The sequence below is a fragment of the Muntiacus reevesi genome, chromosome 15 (genome assembly GCF_963930625.1).
Source record: "Muntiacus reevesi chromosome 15, mMunRee1.1, whole genome shotgun sequence".
Classification (NCBI taxonomy): domain Eukaryota; kingdom Metazoa; phylum Chordata; class Mammalia; order Artiodactyla; family Cervidae; genus Muntiacus; species Muntiacus reevesi.
Window position 1 is genome coordinate 7009300 of NC_089263.1, and position 20925 is coordinate 7030224.

The 20925-nt window shown below is 51.1% G+C and overlaps 1 protein-coding gene across 2 annotated transcripts in view; it reads left to right on the forward strand.

The window, feature by feature from the left end:
- Positions 1–20925, forward strand: part of IGF1R (insulin like growth factor 1 receptor) — a 304157-nt gene that overhangs the window by 138620 nt on the left and 144612 nt on the right. Inside the window, exon 1 of one of the 2 annotated variants that reach the window (XM_065906148.1) lies at positions 6507–6617. The exons of the other annotated variant lie outside the window; for it this stretch is intronic. Within the exon in view, the coding sequence (XP_065762220.1) occupies positions 6530–6617 (88 nt within the window). The 5' untranslated portion in view covers positions 6507–6529. Of the gene's footprint in view, positions 1–6506; positions 6618–20925 lie in introns of those variants that run through there. 2 annotated transcript variants of the gene reach the window in all.

Sequence of the window (20925 nt, forward strand, 5' to 3'; positions counted from 1 at the left end):
ATAATGATGTCAGCTCTGCAGTTTGTGCGATTTCTCAAGCTGTCTGTTTACTGCTTGGCCTGACCAGGGCTCCCTGAGGCTCCTTGGGCTGTGCTGAGCCCCGACGGCCCTGGGGGGGGGGGGGAGATGGTGAGGGCTGGTGGTGTCTCCCGAGCTGCCGCAGATGATTCCACGGCGTGGGGACTGTGCAGAAGCAGCTTGGCAGCCATCCTTGTGCAAAAACACGCTTTCTCTCTCCTCCTTCTTTCTCTTCACTCAGTATCTCCCTGGTCTCCAGCAAAGCAGTGGATTTAGTGTTTATTTCTTGCGGTTTCTCAGCAGTTATTCCAGCATCAGTTTCAATTGATTACAGTGGTTCAAGAATTTTTATGCTCAGGAGTCAGTTAAATATTTTCTCTTTCAATTTAGAAATTAGTTTGAGAGTGATTTTTTTTTTCTTTTGTAACCCCCTTCACCCTTTTTTTAAGTTTCTGAACGCAGATCCTGCTCGTAACAGAAGAGAACACGTGAGTTTGTGGCTTACTTTTCCCAGCTGACTTTCCTGGTCATTTACCTTTCTCTAAAATGGAAAGACAAACAAGCAAACCCTTAAACCCAATTCACATCATGATTGCCAACTTCTTTCTTTGTGCGTAATATTTTCTTTGTATAGATATATTATTTCTAGGTTATGCCTTCTTTATTTATCTTTGCAAGACAAAAAAAAAAAAAACCTTTACACTGTTTACAAGAACTCGTTGTTCTAAGGCTGTACAATTGTGTCTGTGACGCTTTTTTCCATTTGGAACCATGGGGGCGATAAACTTGATGTCAGCTGGCTAGCTGCCTTTTTTTAAAGGCAAAAATCCTTAATCTTTGTTTATACTGTAATCATTTTCATTATGTATGTAGTGTGTGTTTCAGAAAGTCAAATGTCACAGCTGCAGCCTCCTGTTTGCCCTTCCTCTGCCCACTGCTTCCCTGTTCCTCCTCTAGTCCCTTTCCTTTGAGGAGGGGATCGTCTTTCATTTGAAAATTCCATACCTTGTGAAGAAGGTGACATTCCATTTTTTAAATGTAGTTAAATGCAACCAGGAATATTGAAGTGGACCTTTAAAATTATGTATGCTGTTGAAGTTTTTCTTTGGGGAAGGCGCTTTTTCATTGGATGATCTCACAGTTTAATAAGAAAAAAAAGCAGGCTGTACATGGATATGTTCTTAAATCCTGTGACCAGGATCCCTAGTCTAACCCAGGGGCTCTCTTGTGGCCTTCGAGGGTCTCCGTCTCTGATGAGAAAGGGGTCCCAGGGGAAGTACCATTGGAGGAGATGGTCTGGGGGGTGCTCTTGGAGCTCAAGAGAAGAAAGAAAGTCCATGCTCAGAAAATAGCCCTGATTTGCAATCGGTGCACTCCATCTGCCAGCATTTAGCATCTGTGACTTAGCCGGAGGAAGTGCATATCGGCCGCTGAGTTCCTATGGCCTTTGCTCTGGGACTTTGCACTCCAAGTGTAGTCTGTGAAGGAGCAGGTGGCTCTGTTCCACTTGGGTTTGGGAAGGAGCCGGGCAGGTGAGTAGAGGAGGAAGTCTTGGCCATGTCAGTGTGCATTTGGGGGTGCAGGCATGTGCCATGATGCTGCGGGTCTGAGTACAGCGGGGAAGCGGGGTGCACACTGCAGGGGGCACCTGGGTGACCTGTGTCTTTGCCTGGAAAGATCATCGCTTTGTTTAAACAGAGCATGTGACAGAGCTGGGGATCATTTCCCCCGTTTTTCCGGGTGGCCTGTCCCTCGATGGGGCTGTGACAGGCCTGCAGAGGAAGCCTTCACTTCCACGTGGGAGCACACGGGGGGAGCGCGTCTCAAGCGCAGTTAGCTGCGTGCACAGGCGCTGGGGCGCGGCGAGTCGCCCAGGGAACCATCACCCTCATCAGGGGCCTGGGAAGGACGCTGACCGGGCAGCGGGGGCCCTCGTCCTTGCAGTTTGGATGGACCCTGGCTCCCTGGTCTCCTCTCTCTTTATGTTCTTGATATCTCCTGGTCAGGTAACTATAATCGCATACTGGACCATGCCCAGGTTTTCATGAGACTGAAGCTAGTCCCCACATTTCCTTTAAAGTTTTTATAACTGTTAGTTCCTGTTCAGATGGCACCATGATAATGAATTCTTGAGTGCAAGTGACTTAACAGTGCCTAGTGAACTACTGACTAATCAATGTTGGCATGTCTTCCTTTAGTGGCTACATCACACCCTTGTGGTGCCAGGGAAGCCTTGTGTGTGTGGTTGCCCTCGTTATAGGGCGCTGTGCCTTTACCAAATGCAACAAATGTCACTCTGGTATCTCAAAAGAACTAAAAAGGCAGCAACCAACTTACTTTGTATCTTTTCCTCTAATAATTGACTTTTAACTTATTATTTGTAACTTATTAAACTTAGTAAGCAGTTTTTATTGTTGTTGTGTAGTCACTCAGTTGTGACCAACTCTTTGTGACCCCGTGGACTGTAGCCCTCCAGGCTTCTCCCTCCATGGGATTTCCCAGGCAAGAATAACTGGAACGGGTTGCCGTTTCCTTCTCCATAATAAGCAGTTTATTTTTCATTAAATTTTATACATATAAGGATGAAGCCAGGAAGAGTGGTGATCTGTTCAAGCATTAAAGTCCTTATCTGTGACCACCTGCCATGTAACGTGTGACCCATGGACTGTGAAAGAGGACAGTTTTCCAACCTTTGATATCACATTGATATCACAGATTGACAAGCTATTTTGCCACCTGATAGAAAGTAAAATGGGTGGATGGATCTTGGAGATACTGTCCAAGTGACAGAAGTCAGTCACATAAGACCACCTGTTGTCTGATGGCGTTTTTAAGTTGAAAGTGAAGAGGCTGTGTGATCAATAAAGGCTGAGTGTCTTACAGTAAAGAGAGTTGCAGTGCTGGGATGAGTCAGAATTCACAGGCATGTGTGATGTAGTTAATGATCGGACAGTCAGCGCCGTGTGCATGGCAGTGATGCAAAAGGCAGGCAACGCATTTAAGGTGCCTGTTATTTTACACAGGCACGGGTGGTGGGTCTTGGTGGTGTGGTTTGCAGGAAAAGCGGAAGGTGAGAGGAGAGTGGACATCCGTCAAAATCGCTTCTGTGTGTACTCGTCATTGCTCCTCACCTGGCCGGGGATTCGGCGGAAGACACTGGGTAGGGTTTATACATCTCTCTTTCTTGGTAGATCCAAGCAGGCAGTTAAGAGAAAAGTTTCTTTTTGTCCTCCTATTACCTTAAAAATCCCCAAATTCATTTCCTATAGAATACTTGAGTCAGATTGCCTTCCTGACATTCAGGTTTAAGGTACGAAGGACTGGCAATAACACCACCCCTTGCCATTTATTTGCTGATCCAAATGAGTGTTAACTGGCAAAATGTTGTATACATAGGGGGGATAGAAATCGGAGCCTTCAAATGGTAGCTGCTTAATCTCGAGAGAAGTGAAAATGACTGGCACCCACACATGCCCACTGTTACATGAACTCAGCATTTCTGAGGCATTTGCGTGTATCTTGAGAGATAAGAGTACCCACAAGTGGAATTTCTGCCTGAGATTCATCTTTGGAAATGTAGAAGACAAATCAGCAAAACATGTCTAATTTTAAAGTGTGCGTTTTGATTTGATGTCTGTTTGTTTGGAAAGAGGCTTTTAAAGTAAAAGCTATCAGTGTGTAGCCATTAGCATCAAAGGCTAAATCCTGGTGGGAAGTTACTACGCAGGTTACCCACATTAGGATGGATCTTTTCATATGTATTTTTTATCTTACAACTTCAGTCTTTTTGATTTACATCTCTAGATGGTGACAGGTGGGAGGCCAAATTTCCAAAGCCCGAATTTTTAGCAATTATTATTCCTCTTAATTATTGGATGTTTCCTTGGGAAAGTTCACTTTCATTTTTGGATATTTTGTACCAATATTCTGGGCCTAAACACATATTTTTTTTTTTTTATATTATCAGTGAGTTGATATTTGGGGGTGGAGGGTGGCTGTGGGTTTCTTCTTGTGAGAGACCAAATACAGATTGGAGTTCAACAGAATTTTGAACCAGATATTTCTATGTACTAAAACTCTGTAAACACATGTAGCTTTGTCTGCCATTGTATATTACTGTATTGATTTTTTTACCCCTCCTGAAAAGCTCCAGGCCTGTCTGTTCGATACCAATACAAAGGCCGCCCTGTTCCCCAGGGGCACTACAGAGAACCTTGGGTCCGTGCACTATTAGATGTTGCTGTCTGTGAAGTTGCTCCCAATTCTCTTGTACTTGATCATAGAATTCCATTCCAATTTTATATGATGTTTCGTTGTCAAAAAGAATAAACGATTGCTCAATAGATCCAGTTGTCAGTTGCTGACAGATGTGAAAATTAACAAACAGCTAGAAGAAAAAAAAAAAAGTCTCCCTCTTAGGAAAGGAACACAAGTACTCTTAAACACCTTGTATTGTCAATAAGTGACTGTTTTAAAAGCATTTTCAAACATTTGTAATGAAAATGGAGGCCTTCTAATGTTTCAGAGCTTAGGGAGAGCCAGCTTGCATGTAATCAGATGCTCCTGTTACTGTTATCACTGTAGTAATAGGGCTTAGTTCTGCCCTTTAAGTCATGGACTCAGGTTACTCCTGGTCTTAGCAGTAGTCACAGTATATTTCGCTGTAAAGAGAGAGCGTCCCAACACTTCTCTATACTAAAACGCAAGGCGATGCCAGCCTGTTAAAGTGCCAGTTCAGATGTTTTTATTTTGACACAAATATTAGTAAATATGTCATATTGTCCCTTGCTAAAATATTTATAGCTTAGAGCGTATACTCTGGTGTATATAGTATTTTATGAAAGAAACATCCGTTTCCTCAAATTTCTTCCACCGTGTTGACATCAATCTGTAATTTATATCCAGAGATCTGTATGAAAAATTCTCTGTGAAGACCCTTTTATTTCAGTGAAGATAAAACTCTATTCAAAGAGGGAACACCCTTGACTCTTTGTGACCCTTAAAGGTAGAATGTCCTGAAATATGTGTATTTTCCCCTTTGCTCAGATTTTAATAGCTTCACTTTTGCAAAACGCCTCAAAGCAGGGGTGACGTTTAGGGTACAGCTTTAGTTTCTGAGCTGATGCAAGGTGCACAGTGGGGAGTTGACTTGATCTCGTTGCGGACGCGATGGCCATGACAAGCGTCCTGTGCGCGCCCTTCCAGAAGGGAAAGGCTGCTGTGAAAACGCCGTCTCTTCTGACTTCAGCTCCGCGACTGAAAGATGTTGTTCAACAGCTGTGGGTTTATAAGATGTCTCACACAGAGGACTTTCCTTGGCTTCTTAAAAAAAACAAAAACAACCAGGCTCGGCTTCCGCAGTTTGGGATTCAGGGCCGTAGTTCTGGGCTTGATGAGATGGCTCTCAGAGGTGCTCTTCAGGAGACAGGGGTTTCATGCCAGATGTCTGAGCTGGGCTTGCCTGAGTGTGGAGGGTGTAGACGGTGCGGCCTGCAGGCGAGCGCGGTGCGTGTGAGAGGCCAGGGGGCAGGGCTGCAGGGGGACCTCGGCAGGGTGTCCCGGACAGCTCTGACAGCAGCCGAGTGGCTCTCCAGGATGGGGCAGCCACTGTCGCTGTTCACGAAATGGACTTGAGAAGCAGTAAACAAACCGTCTCCTCTGCACAAGTGGCGTTCTGATCTGTCTGTGCAGAGTTCCGCTTCCGAGCTGAGCTCCTCCGAGGCACGTCTGTGTACAGCTGCTCTGCCAATGTTTGCTGTCATTTCGTTGTAGTCGTGGGCTTCAAAATGGAATCGTTTCAGAGCTCTTCCTCTGCAGGAGTTTGGGGAACGCGTGCAGTACCACGTGACCGTGATTCACCACGAGCTCAACTGGAAAATGTGCCTGCTGTCTCCCCGAAGCAAGAACCGCTCGCCTCCTGACCCTGGTCATTTGAGGCCTGAGTGTTCAACCTTGCGGTGCGGACGTCAGCACTGTGTAATCTGTGACCTTCTCTGCTCTCTTCCAAGCTATGGCCCGATTGTTTATACCTTAGCATTGCCATCAGTTCGGACCACAAGTCATGAATCTTTCCCTGACCTTAACCTCACTGTGGGTTGGCTTAAGGAAGAATCTGGATCGGCTGATGTATAAGCACTAAATTATGTGAAAATTAGTAATATTTTAGCCCTCAGCTCCTTAACTAAAGTAGTGGGAAAAGAATTGAATGTTTTATAGCAGTTGTAAATTATCTAGGAAATAGCTAAAAGGTAAGTTTTTATGTAACTGACGTTTTAAAAGGTGGAATGAAAGAATCTGGGAAAGGAAAGAGTCATTAAGAAGGCTCACTTTAACCTGGATGCGGTGTTATTTTAACTTTGCCCTCTAGGCTTGGTTAAATAGTCATGTATTTTATGTCTTTAAAAACATATCCACATGTATTAGTAAGTTAAAAATTTAACAATACACAGTTTTGTTAGAATTATTATGTTTCTTGAAGAAATGATCTGACTTTAATGAGCATATTTTACAAATGCGATTTCCTGAGAGCCACTGCTTCTGGACGGAACATGCCAAATATTTGGGGTTTACACCCTTGTGTTGCTCATGCTTTCTTCCTAGTAAGTTGAAACACCTATTTATTCTTTTGCAAACAATCTAATCGGGTCACCACTGAGGTTTGTAGTGTACCTTTTGGATATCTGAAATCCTGGCGATACTGAAGGACGGCGCTTGTCTGCTCAGCGTCTCTTTCTCATGGATGGACTGTGCTCCGCCATGTAGCCCAGTGGGTGGTGCGGGGTCCCCGAGCAGGTCTAGCGCAGGAGACGGTGGTGCGGGGCCCTGAGCAGGTCTAGCGCAGGAGACGGTGGTGCGGGGCCCCGAGCGGGTCTAGCGCAGGAGGAGATGGCGCGGGGCCGTGAGCGGGTCTAGTGCGGAGGCGGTGGCGCGGGGGCCCGAGCGGGTCTAGTGCGGGAGGCGGTGGCGCGGGGGCCCGAGCGGGTCTGGCGCGGGGGCCCGAGCGGTTCTAGCGCGGAGGCGGTGGCGCGGGGCCGTGAGCGGGTCTAGCGCAGGAGGCGGTGGCGCGGGGGCCCGAGCAGGTCTAGCGCAGGAGGCGGTGGTGCGGGGGCCCGAGCGGGTCTAGCGCGGGAGGCAGTGGCGCGGGGTCCCCGAGCAGGTCTAGCGCAGGAGACGGTGGTGCGGGGCCCCGAGCGGGTCTAGCGCGGGAGGAGATGGCGCGGGCCGTGAGCAGGTCTAGCGCGGGAGGCAGTGGCGCGGGGTCCCCGAGCAGGTCTAGCGCAGGAGATGATGGTGCGGGGCCCCGAGCGGGTCTAGCGCGGGAGGAGATGGCGCGGGGCCGTGAGCAGGTCTAGCGCGGAGGCGGTGGCGCGGGGGCCCGAGCGGGTCTAGCGCGGGAGGCGGTGGCGCGGGGGCCCGAGCGGGTCTAGCGCGGGAGGCGGTGGCGCGGGGGCCCGAGCGGGTCTAGCGCGGGAGGCAGTGGCGCGGGGCCCCGAGCGGGTCTAGCGCAGGAGGCGGTGGCGTGGGGCCGTGAGCGGGTCTAGTGCAGGAGGCGGTATCAGCAGGGCACCTGGGCGGCGGGGGCTGGGTGTTGTGTTGGGCACTGTGCTGGCTGGTTTGTAGTGGGTTTTCCTGTGCCCCCTGGGAAGGTGGGGTGGAGGAGAGCTAAAGGTGCCTGGATGTGTGTGGGGGGAGCAGTTGGGGGGTGTTTGGGATCTGTTGTAAAAGTCCACCCTCTCTCAGTTCTGGATTAACTCCAGTCAGATCGAGAGGGTCCCTGGTCATGTAGCAGAAGTGAGAATTTGGTGCAGAGCATTTCGAGTCTGCAGCAAATGCTGCTGAATTCTGGCCTGTGCCCGGGGATCCTTCCTGAGCTGAGAGTCGCCCGGGGAGCCAGAGCTGCATGCTCAGCCTGGTCCTTCGGTTTACATTCCTCCGGGAGCATGTTTGTCCTGCAAACAGCATCACTCAGATGTCTCAGAATCCCGGATCCACAGTCTGAGCCGCTCAGTTCTCATGACTAGTAATTGGTGATTTTAATCTGATTTTTTTCTATAGTTCACTTTTTATTTTCTAATACATGATTTAACTGAATAATGATGTCTCTTGGGTCCTTTCTCTCTGTGTCCCCCTTAGCCCCACTTTACTTGACACGGGCAGGGATCTGATCCCCTGGCTTTTCTTCCCAATTCTCCCAGGCACCTAGGCGAAGCCCCGGTCACCACAGCTGCGGTCAGTGTTTGCCGAGTGCGCGTTCACACTGGGTTTGTTTGAACACTCTCGCTCACGGATCCTGTTGGAATTCTGAGAGCGCGTCTAACTCTCGAGGCCAGGGGCCCGGGGTCTTGGGGGACAGCAAGCTTGCTGCCATCTCGTGTGGGGGACGCTGGTGCAGGAGTGGGTCCCCCACATCTGCACGGCTCTTCCCCTGCCCTGCATGCGCGGGGCCCGTAGAGCCCCGATTCATGGTCCCGGCTTCCCCGCCACCGCAACAGCACCACCATTCAAGTCCCACGTGCAGCTTGACAGGCAGCTGGTCTTGTTAGGAAGGTCACCGGATGTTCCCGCTGCGCAGGCGGTGAGTGCATCCGAGGCCAGGGGCCTGGGCGCTGGGGTCCCGGCGCTGGTTTCTAAGCCTGTCTCCGGGCAGCCGTGATGAGCACGCTGAAGCCCACTCAGGGGGAAGGGGAGCTGACACCTGGTGTTTGGACAGGCCGTGCCGTGTGGGATCCTTGGCCGTGTGTGGAGCTGCTCCTCTGTGGTGACAGATGTCGAGCTGTTATTTAGTAACTTAGGTTTGTTTTCCTTTGCGCACAAATAAGCCCCAGCTCTTGAGTGCTTCTGCCAGTGACCATAGAGCCCACCAGCACACAGGCGTCTGCAGGCGGCGGGGGTGTTGCATTGAAAGAGAACCTTCAGAGTGTGTGGTGCGGGAAGGACAGGCCGTTCCATCCTTTTCCCAGATTTACCTTGTAAAAAACGGTCAGCATGCGCACCACCATCCTTCACAAACCCAGCCCAGTGCTTGGGTGCGCTGCTGTAGGCAGTGGGGGCCCAGGGATGAGTAGATGCCCGCTTGGATGGAACCATTCTAGTGGCACAGATAGATCATAGTCAAGCCATCACGTTAGACAGAGATGCGCGCTGTGAGCAGGAACCGATGAGGAACTCTGTGTGTGGGGTGGAGTCGGGGGGTTTGGTGTTGGGCTCTCCGAGGGGGGGATGTGTGCCCTGAGAGTGTGAGTCAGCCAGGAGGAGATGCTGGGACGCGATGGCAGGGGACCCGAGGCGGGGGTGATCTTGGGTGTGTGCGTGGCGGGGCAGGGCTGTTTACGCGCCCGACACTCTGGGCACCTGCTCGGTGTCAGGTGCTGTTCTCGGTAGAGGATTAGAACTGGGAGCGTCTGCTTTCGTGGAGCTTTTGTTAAGGCAGGACGGGCTGGGGGTGTGCCTGGCGGGGCGCTCTTTCCCATAGAGTGCTCAGAGGGGGTCTCCAGGGAGACGGCATTTGGGCAGAGACCTAAAGGAAGGGGCACAGGAAAGCCAGGAGACTGGAGGGCCAGGAGCCATGGTGAGGACCTTGTCTTTGCCCAGGACAGGCGATGGCGGGGTTCTGAGCAGAGGCACAGTGCTGGCTTCTGAGTTCACCGTGTACCCTAGGGCCCAGACAGAAGCAGAGAGGCCAGTAGGAGAAGGCACGTGCCCTGACCAAGGGCAGAAGGTGTGCACCTTAGACGAGGATGGAGGTGGAGATTGTTGCGAGAAGCAGTCGGCATCCCAGAGGGCCAGCAGGACTGGCAGATGCACATGGGATGCCTATGGGATGGCAGAGAAGGAAGAAGAGGCAGGTCACGGGGCTGGAGCCCACCAGTGAGGGGCGGAGGACTGGCCAGGCCGATCATCACACGGGGAAGAACAGAAGAAAGGGCTTTGTTCTGTGTGCTGGAAAGTCAGCCAAGGATTTAGGTGGGACGGTGAGATGACACAGTGACAGCTGAGCAACAGCAACTAGCGTTTGTTGAGCACCTGTTGTTTACCAGGTCTTATGACTACCTGCGAGTCAGCTCCATTGTTATACCCATGCTACAGAGGAGGATGCTGGAGGACAGAGAGCTTAGCCATCTTGCCCTGTACCACACATTTAATTCCGATCAAGCTTGATTAGATGGCTGGATGGCATCACCGACTCAATGAACATGAGTTTGAGTAAACTCCGGGAGTTGGTGATGGACAGGGTGGCCTGGTGTGCTGCAGTCCATGAGGTCGCAAAGAGTTGGACACGACTGAGCGACTGAACTGAGCTCAAGCTTGACTAAGTGATGTGCACCCTAGGGTGTATTTTAGTGTTCCTTTAGGGAAGTTGCCATGTCTTTGGGTAACTATACCCACACCCAAGGACTTAAGAAACATTTTACTGATTAGCAGTTGTTTAGGAGTGGGGCCAGAGACAATTTAAGTATTAAAATCTCCCTAAATCTGTATCCATTATGTGTGACTCATATACCTCCTCCTTCCACGGGCCCCTTAAGAATGATCGTGGGTACTTTCCCCTTACCTGTAAAGCCACAGAGAACCACAGACCTGTAGGTTTCTGTGTGGGAACTCTCATGTGATGGTCAGAAGGTCTGAGATGAGTTTAAAAAAAAAAAAAAAAGATTGTGGATTCCTGGTAGCAGCCACTAAAGTAATCTCTTTATCAAGGCTGGTGTAATTTCTATAAGACCTGTTTATTTTCCTCTCAATTTGTTATCTTGACATTGCTGCCTTTGAGGAGGTTATAGAATTATTGTGATTTAATTACAGACCGGGTATTTCACAAGATTCATTTGCTGTCTCCATGGTGTTTTCTCATTTCCTTGGCTGTCAGTCCCTGGGTGAAGGTGGGGAGGGAGGCCTTCGGTGGGGGAGGGAATGTGGTAGAAATGGATGCTCTGTGAGGAGGGTACTGAGGGCCTCTGTCCCGTCTGGCGGGGGGCTGGCGGGGCGCGGGTAGGGACACGGCCGCCTGGGCCCCAGCCCTGATGAGCACGGCCGGATTATCGTGGGACGGTAGTGTTAAAGTTAGGATTCTCTGGAAGTGTAACAGACTCCCCTGCACCCCTTGCCATTTGAGATTTTGAAACCCTGGTTGTGTTTTTTTTGCAAGAGTAGCGAGGGGACTAGTTAATAGCGCTGATCACCTTGTCTCTGGGAAGAATTTATATCTCAATTTACTGGAAGACAGCTCTGGTGTTAGGGCAAGAAGAATGATTTTATTCCTGTCTCCCTGTCCTGCACTCTGTTCCTATTTAATTCTTGCATTAAAACCATTCCTGCTAAATTAGAACATGCTTTTGTGTTCGGGCCTTGTTTTGAAGAAGGCTTTGGAGTCTAAAGAAAATGGAGAGCCTTTCATCTATCATGGTGATTTCTGACTTTCCTAAGGGAAGGCATTGTGTGAGTGAGGAGGCTTGTTCCTTTGCAGGAAGGAGGTGGCCTGGGAGGTGGTGAGAGAAGCTGTGCTGAGAGGGGAGACATGGAAAAGGGGTGGACGTGGGGAGACTCCCACCAGAAAGTGGCATAGCCATTGTTGTTCTCTGTAGAAATGTAAAAAGTAGAATTACAGTTGTGCACAACCTCCTGGAGATGTCTACCGTGGCTGTGAAAAGTTCGAGTGTGGTGCTATCAAGTTGAAAGCGGACAGTTTAAAAACTCCATCTCTTCTGGAAGTTTGTTGCTACCTCCACCCCAATTTGGCAGTCTTTAGGTAAACTGGCAGCCCCCATTTTGCCAATAAGGAAGAACCTTCGATTTTTGTTTTTTTGTGATTATTTTTTAAATAGCAGGGAGGTGAGAGAGTCGGCGAGCGACTCAGCGGACGGGGAATTTCTTTAATACCACCAGCTGGGCCTGTAAGCTGGCTTCCCTGGTGGTTCAGCTGGTAAAGAGCCCGCCTGTAATGCAGGAGATGCCGGTTTGATTCCTGGGTCAGGAAGATGTCCTGAAGAGGGGCACTGGATTCAGCCCTGCTCCCCCGAGCCGCTCTGCAGAGGCCCTCTGCCAATTCTATCCGGGAGCAGACCTGGAGCTGGAGAGGAGCGGCACAGGAGCCCCAGAGAGCAGGCCCCTTGGGGCTGGAGGCTGCGGGGTTCCTCTGTCTCGGAAAATGCAGACACAGACCCAGTGCCGGCTCCGCAGCTGCTGAGGCAGAGCCGGCTTTTTATGAATGAGGCCCGGGCGGGGGAGGGAGGGCTTGTGTTACTGCCGCAGTCAGTTGGGTAATGCGTTTCATTCATGCCCAGCCATCTAGCCCCGGCTGTATTTTAAAGGATATTGTTCATTTTTTGTCAATTCAAATTAGGTTTTTCTCCCCCCGACCCCATGCAACTGTCCATAAATTCGGACACTAAGCATGGTGTGTGCATTGAGTTTCTTTATTTTCTCTTCAGTGTTTGCTCCTTTAGTTGGAGGGAAAGGCAAGGGAAGTGAACTGGCAAAGGGAAGGCAAAGCTCTGTCATCCCTGGGGCCCTTGGCCACGTCTCTGTCCCCAAGCCACCCCCGCAGAGGCAGGCGGGGTTCCTGCGCCCGCCGGAGAGGGGTTGCTGATCTGGGCCACCTGCTGCCTGGGTCTGCCCTGCCCCTGGCCCGGCCCGGCCTGCTCTGCTGCTCCCAGTGGGCAGCTCGTCACGTGTGGCCCTTGAAGCCTCACTGTTGTGGCCACTGTTTGGCGTGAACTGGACGCTGTGTGACAATGCGGGCCCCCCTCCCTGCCCCCGCTTCCCGCTGGGAGCGGAGCCCAGAGGACAGGCATTGTCCCGGCGGAAACGGGCCTCGTGGAAACAGACTCCAGAGGGGGCGGAGGGGTTACAGTGCCCCCCCCCAGCCCCGGCAGGGGGCCGCTGTCCTCGGAGAGGGCCTTGGGTCTGGGTGGGGCCTGTCCTCCTGACTGTCCCGCCTGCAGAGAGCAAACCCCAGACCAGCTGGCCGTCCACACCACCCTCAAAATGATTCCCCAGATCAGAAGTGCCAGATGGGAAGGGAGTTGCTCTGAGGCTTCACGGCCGTGTATATGCAGAGGGACTGCTGTAAAGTCGTGTGGCCATAGAGGGTGAGCATGCCCTCCACCGCGGACACGGAGAGTAGGGTGTGAGGCTGGTTTTTGGCCCCAGCCTTTAAATAGGGCCCTGCCCTCCCCACTGCTGGTGGCAGCCGGATGCTAAGACACCTGATGCCTGACGTCACACACTCTCCAGATGTGCCGGTGCCTCTCTTTGGCGCTCCGTGTTCTGATGCGTATAAATGGAATCGGCGCTAACCCTCAGGTCCCCTGCCCAGCGCCCGCGTGGAGGCTTCCCGCCCCCTTCCGTTGGCCAGCTCTCTTCCTCCTGCTCCCCCTCTGCTGGCGGTATGGACGGCCGGTCGGCCTGGGCTCTGCTCTCTGTGCGCGGGGCGGTCAGCGCGGACAGCGCGTTGTCCCGAGCCTGCGGTCCACAGGACACTTTCTGGTTGCCCTGATTTCTCTCCTTTGTGGGTGTGGTGTGTCCATCACCATGGGGCCCGGCCCCGCCCCAGCCTTGAATGCCACACCTGGGCTGTTTTAGGCATGGGTGATGCCACTTGGGTTTTTGTTTTGGTTTGGTTTTTACCTTGAAAGAAAAGTCTTTCACTGCAGTTACACCAGAGGAAGGGATGGGAAGGAATGCATTGAGGACTTGATATAAATAGCTAGTCTTGGGTCCTAATTGTACAGTCTCTCTTCTTGGTCAGCAGCCAACATGATGTCACTGTGTCCGTGTCTTGAGGGTCTGAACTAAAGGCCCGCTGCGTGGGCCAGCCCTGGGCACAGCGATGCCTTTGACTTTGAAGTTCAGCTGGGGCCCCGATTAGAAAAAAGTCAGAGCCGACCCCGGGTGTGCCTGGCAGGTTCTAAGATGACGTTCAGAGTGTTACTGGTAACAGTGGCAGGTCACTTAAGCCCACAGGCTAGGCCCTTGGAGGACTTCAGGAAGGAGAGGGATGGGGAAGGATTGCTGTAACAACTAAAAGAAGGAACAGGAGAGGACTGCTGTCAAAGGAGAGGGAGTAAAGTATTTCCAAAGCAGGTATTTCCTTGTTGAGGAGATTGAGGTGTGGTAGTGGGTGACTGTGCCGCTGGTGATAAAACCATTTTAGTTGAGAGCATGCTGCCTGGAGGACCCAGGGGCTAAGTGTCAGCTGTGGCCTCTTCTTTCTGAAAGATGAATAGAAGATGGAAGGGGGGAGATAAAGCAGGACTGAGGAATGTTTGGGGTTTGGTTTTGTTTGGCTTATAGGTGGAGGATTTCACCAGTGAGGTCAAGAGAGCCAAAACTCTCAAATTCAAGAAGTATCTCAGAGATATTTTGACCAACAGCAACTTTGGGGAGCAAAGGCTTTGAACTTGGCTCCTTGAAAGGCAATGTGTGGAAATTCACACTGAAAGCATGCATCCCATTGTAGCCACAGTCGTGTGTGCTTGTAGACATCTCCTGTATGCCTGGGTCTCGTTGAAACATAACTTTTGTGCTTGGGCAGATTTCCCAAGTAATCAAAGCTCACTTTAGAGTGCACGGTATTTGCAATTTTGTTTTAATTGTTGTTTGACAGCACTTTGCTTTCTTTAAAACAGATCATCTTTATGGCAACCCATGGCATTATTGTGAAACCCGGTGCTTCAGAATCTGTTGCCTTGTGGGGCTGATTTTTCCTTAAATGGCCCTGGACATCTATACATGTGTCTGTTTTATACATTTGGTATATTCTCCTGTATGCTGGGATTGCTAATTCTGAGCTTAGTCTAACTATATCTCTTGCTAAAGTAGATAACTGTGAGTTTTTATAAATGATTTTCCATAACGGTGAGTTTTTATAGATGATTTTCCATGAAGCTCAGAGGACTTTTGTGATTGCTTTTATGTTGGCGTCAGGTTGCCCGTGTTCCGTGGTTGAGATTCTGTTAATAGAATTCTGTCCATCTGATCCATAGAGTGTTAAACGCATGCTCATAAAATGCATACTTGGCTATGAACTCCAAATGGGAAAGACGTCTTTTTAATGATTTTAGATTTTGAGTCATTGCTATTTATACTGTTACATTTTTCTTTCTCGCGTTCATGGTCTTCAGCAAATCAGGAATTTTTGGTTCATTTATCTTACAATTTTTTTTACACATAGTTCCTTGTGTTTTCTCAGACAGGAATTGTGCTGCTTGAAACGAAAAGTAAATGTAATGTGTCATGTTCTGTTGGTAGTTGTTTGTTTCAACTTTAGGCCGACACTGAACTCATGATTTTTTAATTGTACCTGGCTTGAAACACAATGAAAACATGGTTTCCTACTGCTGCCGCTTCTTTTATTCCCCTTAAGCTGGATTCAGTAACTTGGAGGTAATTAAAAATGAACAGATCTCGGAAAGGCACGTATGTTCATGGTCCTGGGTTCACTAAATAGTGCTCATGTCTAATGTCTGGATAGGAGGTGAGAACACCGAGATGATGAGTAGCCTGTTTTATGTATTTATTACGTTACTGTTTATCGAGAGGAATGAACAAATCTTCCTCTGTAGTTCTAGAATGCTGTGAAATGTCTCTCTGAGGTATTACCGTGCCATTTTTGCAGGGTGAGCTTCTCTTCTGAATGTTGCTCTGTGCTGCCAGTTTTCCAAGGACCGGTTTGGGACTAAGACAAAGGATTTAGGGGGCAGAAGGGAAGAAATAAACACATGCCTTTTCGTCTTAAAAGCAGGGCAGTAGTTGACTTGTTGAGTTAGCTTGGAGACGGTGGAGGATGAAGCGCTCCCCGCGGGGTGAGTGCTGTGGGGGGGACCCTGAAGGAGAGGGTGCGGGGTGGGGGGCTGTCCACACACAGCAGGAGTGTGAGCGGGGCTGGAGCGGGGAGGGGGAGTGCTGAGAGCGTCAGAACCGCTCAGAAGACACTCGCTAATCCGCTTGTTAGAAGATACTCTGAACTGGAGAGGATAAACAAAAGTGGGAGATGCTTGCGGATAAGAAATCCAGGATAATCATCTGCCGGAGTTTGAAAGCATCACCATGTTCAAGGATGTTTTCTTTTGGGGTGGTTTTGTAGTTAAGATTTGCATTTAGATGCGTGATTCCAAATCCTGAGGGATTAGTGGAGTATGTAAGGTACATGGGAATCTCGTAGACGAGCAGGTTAAATTTCATGTGAAGATGCACCTGTTTAAACTTTCTGCTGCCGGAGTCGGCAGGCAAGTGAAAAATTAAAAGAAATTTAGATAGGTCTTGTACCCCAACCCCTTGAAAGGCTGACTTTGACTTTGGGTGGAGGGTTTCTCTTTCTTCACTGAGCCTAGTGTTCCTTGAGGGTTGTTTTCCCTGCAGCGTGCACTCATAGACCCTACGTTTGGGCAGAGCAACACGACCAGACTTCCCGAAGGCAGGCTGCATTGTCCTGTGCTTTTCTGCTCATCCTCTGCAGAAGGTCTCGGTCTGCTTATACGGGGGGCGGGGTGTGTGTGTGTGTGTGTGTGTGTTTGATTCAAGGCACTTTCTTTCTGCCCAGCCTCACCTCCAGCACCCCTGCCATGCAGCCCTCTTGGCTGTTAGTTTCCCTGTAAGTGGTGACCTGTGATAACTTTAGGAAGAAGGATTTGTTTTGCTTGTTTTGCTTAACTAACTAAACCTTTAACCATGGCCCTTAAAAGAACCTCTGAAAGCCTAAAGTAGCTCTAAGTTATTACCATAAATTATTTTCTTCTTAGCTAATATAAAGAGCTTAAATATCCTTGTCTTTTGGTTGGTGGGCTTTACAACCCAAATCATTTCTAATAGTTGTACTCGCCATTAGGGAAGACAAACGCATCTTTGGCCCTGGCCATGCATTTCCTGGCCCTTCAGGAGGGTGAATGCTGGACGGAATTTGTTAGGGGCCCGGCCTGGGGGCAGGCGCGGACGTGTGTCTGTGAGGGGCAGGAGTCCGCGTGGACCCACACACGTCCCCATCCAGCCTCTGGTTCCTTATCTGTTTGCAGTTTCTGTGACAGTCTGTTTGAACCTTTCCTGGGCTTTTGGGGAGCTAGTTAGGAGCACTGGGGAGGCCGGGTCAGCACAGTGACTGTGCCGAGGCCCAGCGGTCGGCCAGCGACCCAGGGCTGTCCCATGAGTCAGGGAAGGCGCAGGTCGGCCCCGTGCGCTCGGCAGCCCTCCTGGCCGCCCCCACAGCCCGCTCCCCGCCTCCTGGGTGCTCCCCGCCAGCTGTTGAGGGAGTGCTGCAGTTTCTGGGGTGCTCCAAGGAGGGCCCCCCGTGGTTGTCACTCTCAGCCCATGAGCACCCTGACACAAAACGCAACCTCTCCCCCCACCCCCGTCCTTGTCCTTCTCGCGCATTTGGGAAGTTGGGGCTCCCTGGCGAGAAGGTGGGAGGGGGTGCTGGAGGCAGAGGTGGGAGCATGTGCACCACGCTTGTCAGAGGCGTGTAGGCCTCTCAGAGGGGAGGAAGGGAGCTGCAATGTCTTGTCCACCTGCTGAGCCCCCATGAGGTGGCTCAGCTCCATGTGCCGCGTGGACTCCCAAGTGTCTCACTGATTCCGTGTGCCTCGCTGTGTGCCACACCGATTCCATGTGCCGCATGGACTCTGTGCCACGCCGGCTCCGTGTGCCGCGTGGACTCCGTGTGCCGCGTGGACTCCGTGTGCCGCGTGGACTCCGTGTGCCGTGTGGACTCCGTGTGCCACGCTGGCTCTGTGTGCTGCATGGACTCCGTGTGCCACGTCGGCTCCGTGTGCTGCGTGGACTCTGTGTGCCACGCCGGCTCCGTGTGCCGCGTGGACTCCGTGTGCCGTGTGGACTCCGTGTGCCACGCTGGCTCTGTGTGCTGCATGGACTCTGTGCCACGTCGGCTCCGTGTGCCGCGTGGACTCCGTGTGCCGTGTGGACTCCGTGTGCCACGCTGGCTCTGTGTGCTGCATGGACTCTGTGCCACGCCGGCTCCGTGTGCCGCGTGGACTCCGTGTGCTGCGTGGACTCTGTGTGCTGTGTGGGCTCCGTGTGCCTCGCCGGCTCCGTGTGCCTCGCTGACTCCGTGAGACTGGCACAGACCCAGCCCTTCTTGCAGTGCCTCTGCTGGTGTCTCCCAGCTGAGAGTTCTGCCCCTCCCTTCCCTTCCTTTTTTTCCTCATAAGAGAGACACTAACATTTTAAAAAAGAAATTCTGATTGAATAGTAGGAGCCTCTCTTTCTAACTGTCGTGTGTAGGAATGAATATTAAACAAACACCTTCCAGTAGGTGTTACCAGCACCCCTGTGGGGATTCTCTCACAATCCTTTTCAGCGTTGAGGGAGGAAGAGCCCAGGACGTGTCTTGCCCTGGTCTTCCTCGTGGGCACGTGCTGAAAACCAGGAGCCTTCCTGTGGCTGGAAAGGCCCATTATCTGGTCTTAGTAAGAGATAGCCGAGGGTGTGTGTTCACGAATACCAGGCCTCTGCACAACATTGACATGCGTGAGGGCACAGCTGACTACACCAGAGGTGATAGTCAGTGTCACTCAAGTTGAAAGTGCCGTGAGGTCTGAGGGGGTGTGGTCTGCGGGCCCTGAAGTCAGAGCTGCCCCGCTCAGCCCAGGCCCACTCAGGTCATCCCCCTGCGTCTGCCTCGCAGCTGCTCCACAGGATGCTTCGTCCACTGCAGCACGGTGGGATTTTTATAGATTCAAATAAGTCGGGCGTAGTTGTACATTTTTAACAGCTGGAAACACACTAATCATCCAGCTTAGATTCTCCCAAGTAGGGTGCTGAACACAGGCCGCATCGTGGATGTATTAGCAGAGGAACCACATTGTGAGATGGACCTTCTCTTCGCCTGCCTGAACCACATGCCTCCTGGCAGCTTTCTGGAGACTCCTCGTGCAGTGTTGTCCAAGAAATGCATTCGGTGGTGCTGCCGGAGGCACTTTGGTCGTGTGGAGGTTGTTAGAGTTAGATTCCTGGCACGGTGTTGGAAGTGCTGTACCCTCGGGCCGTCCTGGCTCCGGCATCGGGGCCTCTGTTCCCCCCTCTGTAAGATGGCCCAGACAGGGGTGCCCCCTCGGGGGCTTGTGAGGTTTAAGGGAATCCGTGCCCGTGAGGACCTCACTGCGGTGCCAGGACCACAGTAGAACACCGTCCATGGAAGCGCCAGCCACCGCCACTGTTGTCAGCATCTTCAGTCGCTAGTGCCTGCGCTGTCCCTGACTTTTTTTCTTTCTTTCTTCCAGCAGTAGGATTTTCTGTCAATATAAAGAAAGTCTCTATGTTTCACACAGTGTACGTTCAGAGGAAACAAGAGCAAGCTGTACGAAAATAGTATTTGTGAACTTAGTCAGAATGTTTGAGCCACAAGTTTTCCAGTAGATGTTGTCTTGTAGTTGGAAAATTCTCTTAAGAGTAGCTCCAATGAACTTTCCTTTTTGATGGCCGAGGTGTCACTTTTGCGTGGGAAATAAGCTGTGATCCAAAGACACTAAATACACGCTGCTCAGGACAGCCGTGTGACCCTTGGCTCGGGGCAGGGTGATGCTGGGAATCCCCACCAGGAGCGTGGAGCCACCCAAGGGAAAGTCACATTTGTTGATGTAAGAGCTATTAACATTGTCAAGAATTTTAAAGTAATAATAAGGTATTGGGATCTCAGTTAGCACCAAATTAGATAACTACAACTAAAATAGCGTTTCATTAATTCTGAAACCTGAAGTTGAAAGATTTCCGTTTTCCTCATCAATATGTTTCTCTCCCTCAAAAATGTTTCCAACTGTGGGATAAACGATGAGGAATTGTTTCACTTTGAGTTTTAATACTGCCAGTGCAGCGGGTTTGCACTGAAAGGAATGATTATTTAGACCCCTGGGACTACTGTGTGTACCTGTGTTGCCAGCAACACATGGGAACCTAAAAAGCGGATCCATCCCCTGAGAATGCTAATCGGCCCTTATGGGGTTTGGTGCTGGAGTCAGGATGGTGACCGTGACATGACCTTCACCTTAAGTCTGTGCACGTGTAGGGCAAGTGTGTGCTTAAGAGATTTCTATCGGACAGTTGAAACTAGGGGCTTTTAAGATGCACACCTATCCGGAACATGCCAGGCCACGCAGGTGCTAGGTGAGGAGGCTACGGGGTTGCTGTGGTGTGGCTCGTGGAAATCAGAGCAGGATACGAGTCCCAGGGCCCTGGCTCAATCCCTTTGACCTTCCACAAGGCCAGGACGCTGACTCTCCCAGAGTGTCCTGGGCCAGGAGTCAGCCTCGGGCAGCACAGGGATTCAGGCCTTGGCCAGTGGCCCTTCAGGGTGCTGGGAGGCTTACGGACCTCCTGTTGTAAACTTGGATTAGCCTTTCCCAGAGCACCTGAGATTGCACTCCACCAGCTCAGGGTCAGGAGCTGGAAGGGCTGGCTTCTCCTCTGGTAGACCCGGGAGAGGAGCCATCAGTGTGAGGTCGTGCCTCCCGAGTCCTGCTGGCTTCAGAGACTTGCGTGGCGCCAAGGCCCAGGGCACTGGACGTGCTGCCTGCCAGACGAGAGACGTGATCCACCGCGGTGAACCAGCAGTGACTTAGGCTCTTCTTCATTTTTCCCTCCACTCTGTGTTTTTGTAACTCTGCTGCGTGGACACGAGATTATAAACGCTGTGCGTGTAGTCTCAGAGTTGCTGGATTCAACCCCAGGGAAGACTCAATTGGGTTTTGAGGAATGCTTAAAAAAAGTGGGTCAGTTCCATTTTCCCATGTTAAGAACTGAATAAGGGCCCTGCCCTACCCGCGAGGCGTGTCCTCACCGTCCTCGGGGAGTGCCTGCAGTGGACACAACTGCTTTGGAGAGAAGGAACCGGTTCCAGTGGGTTTCCCACCCTCCGTCTTGGTTGCTGGGGTCGTGTCCCCTGTGTTGGGTTTGTTCGTGCCGTGA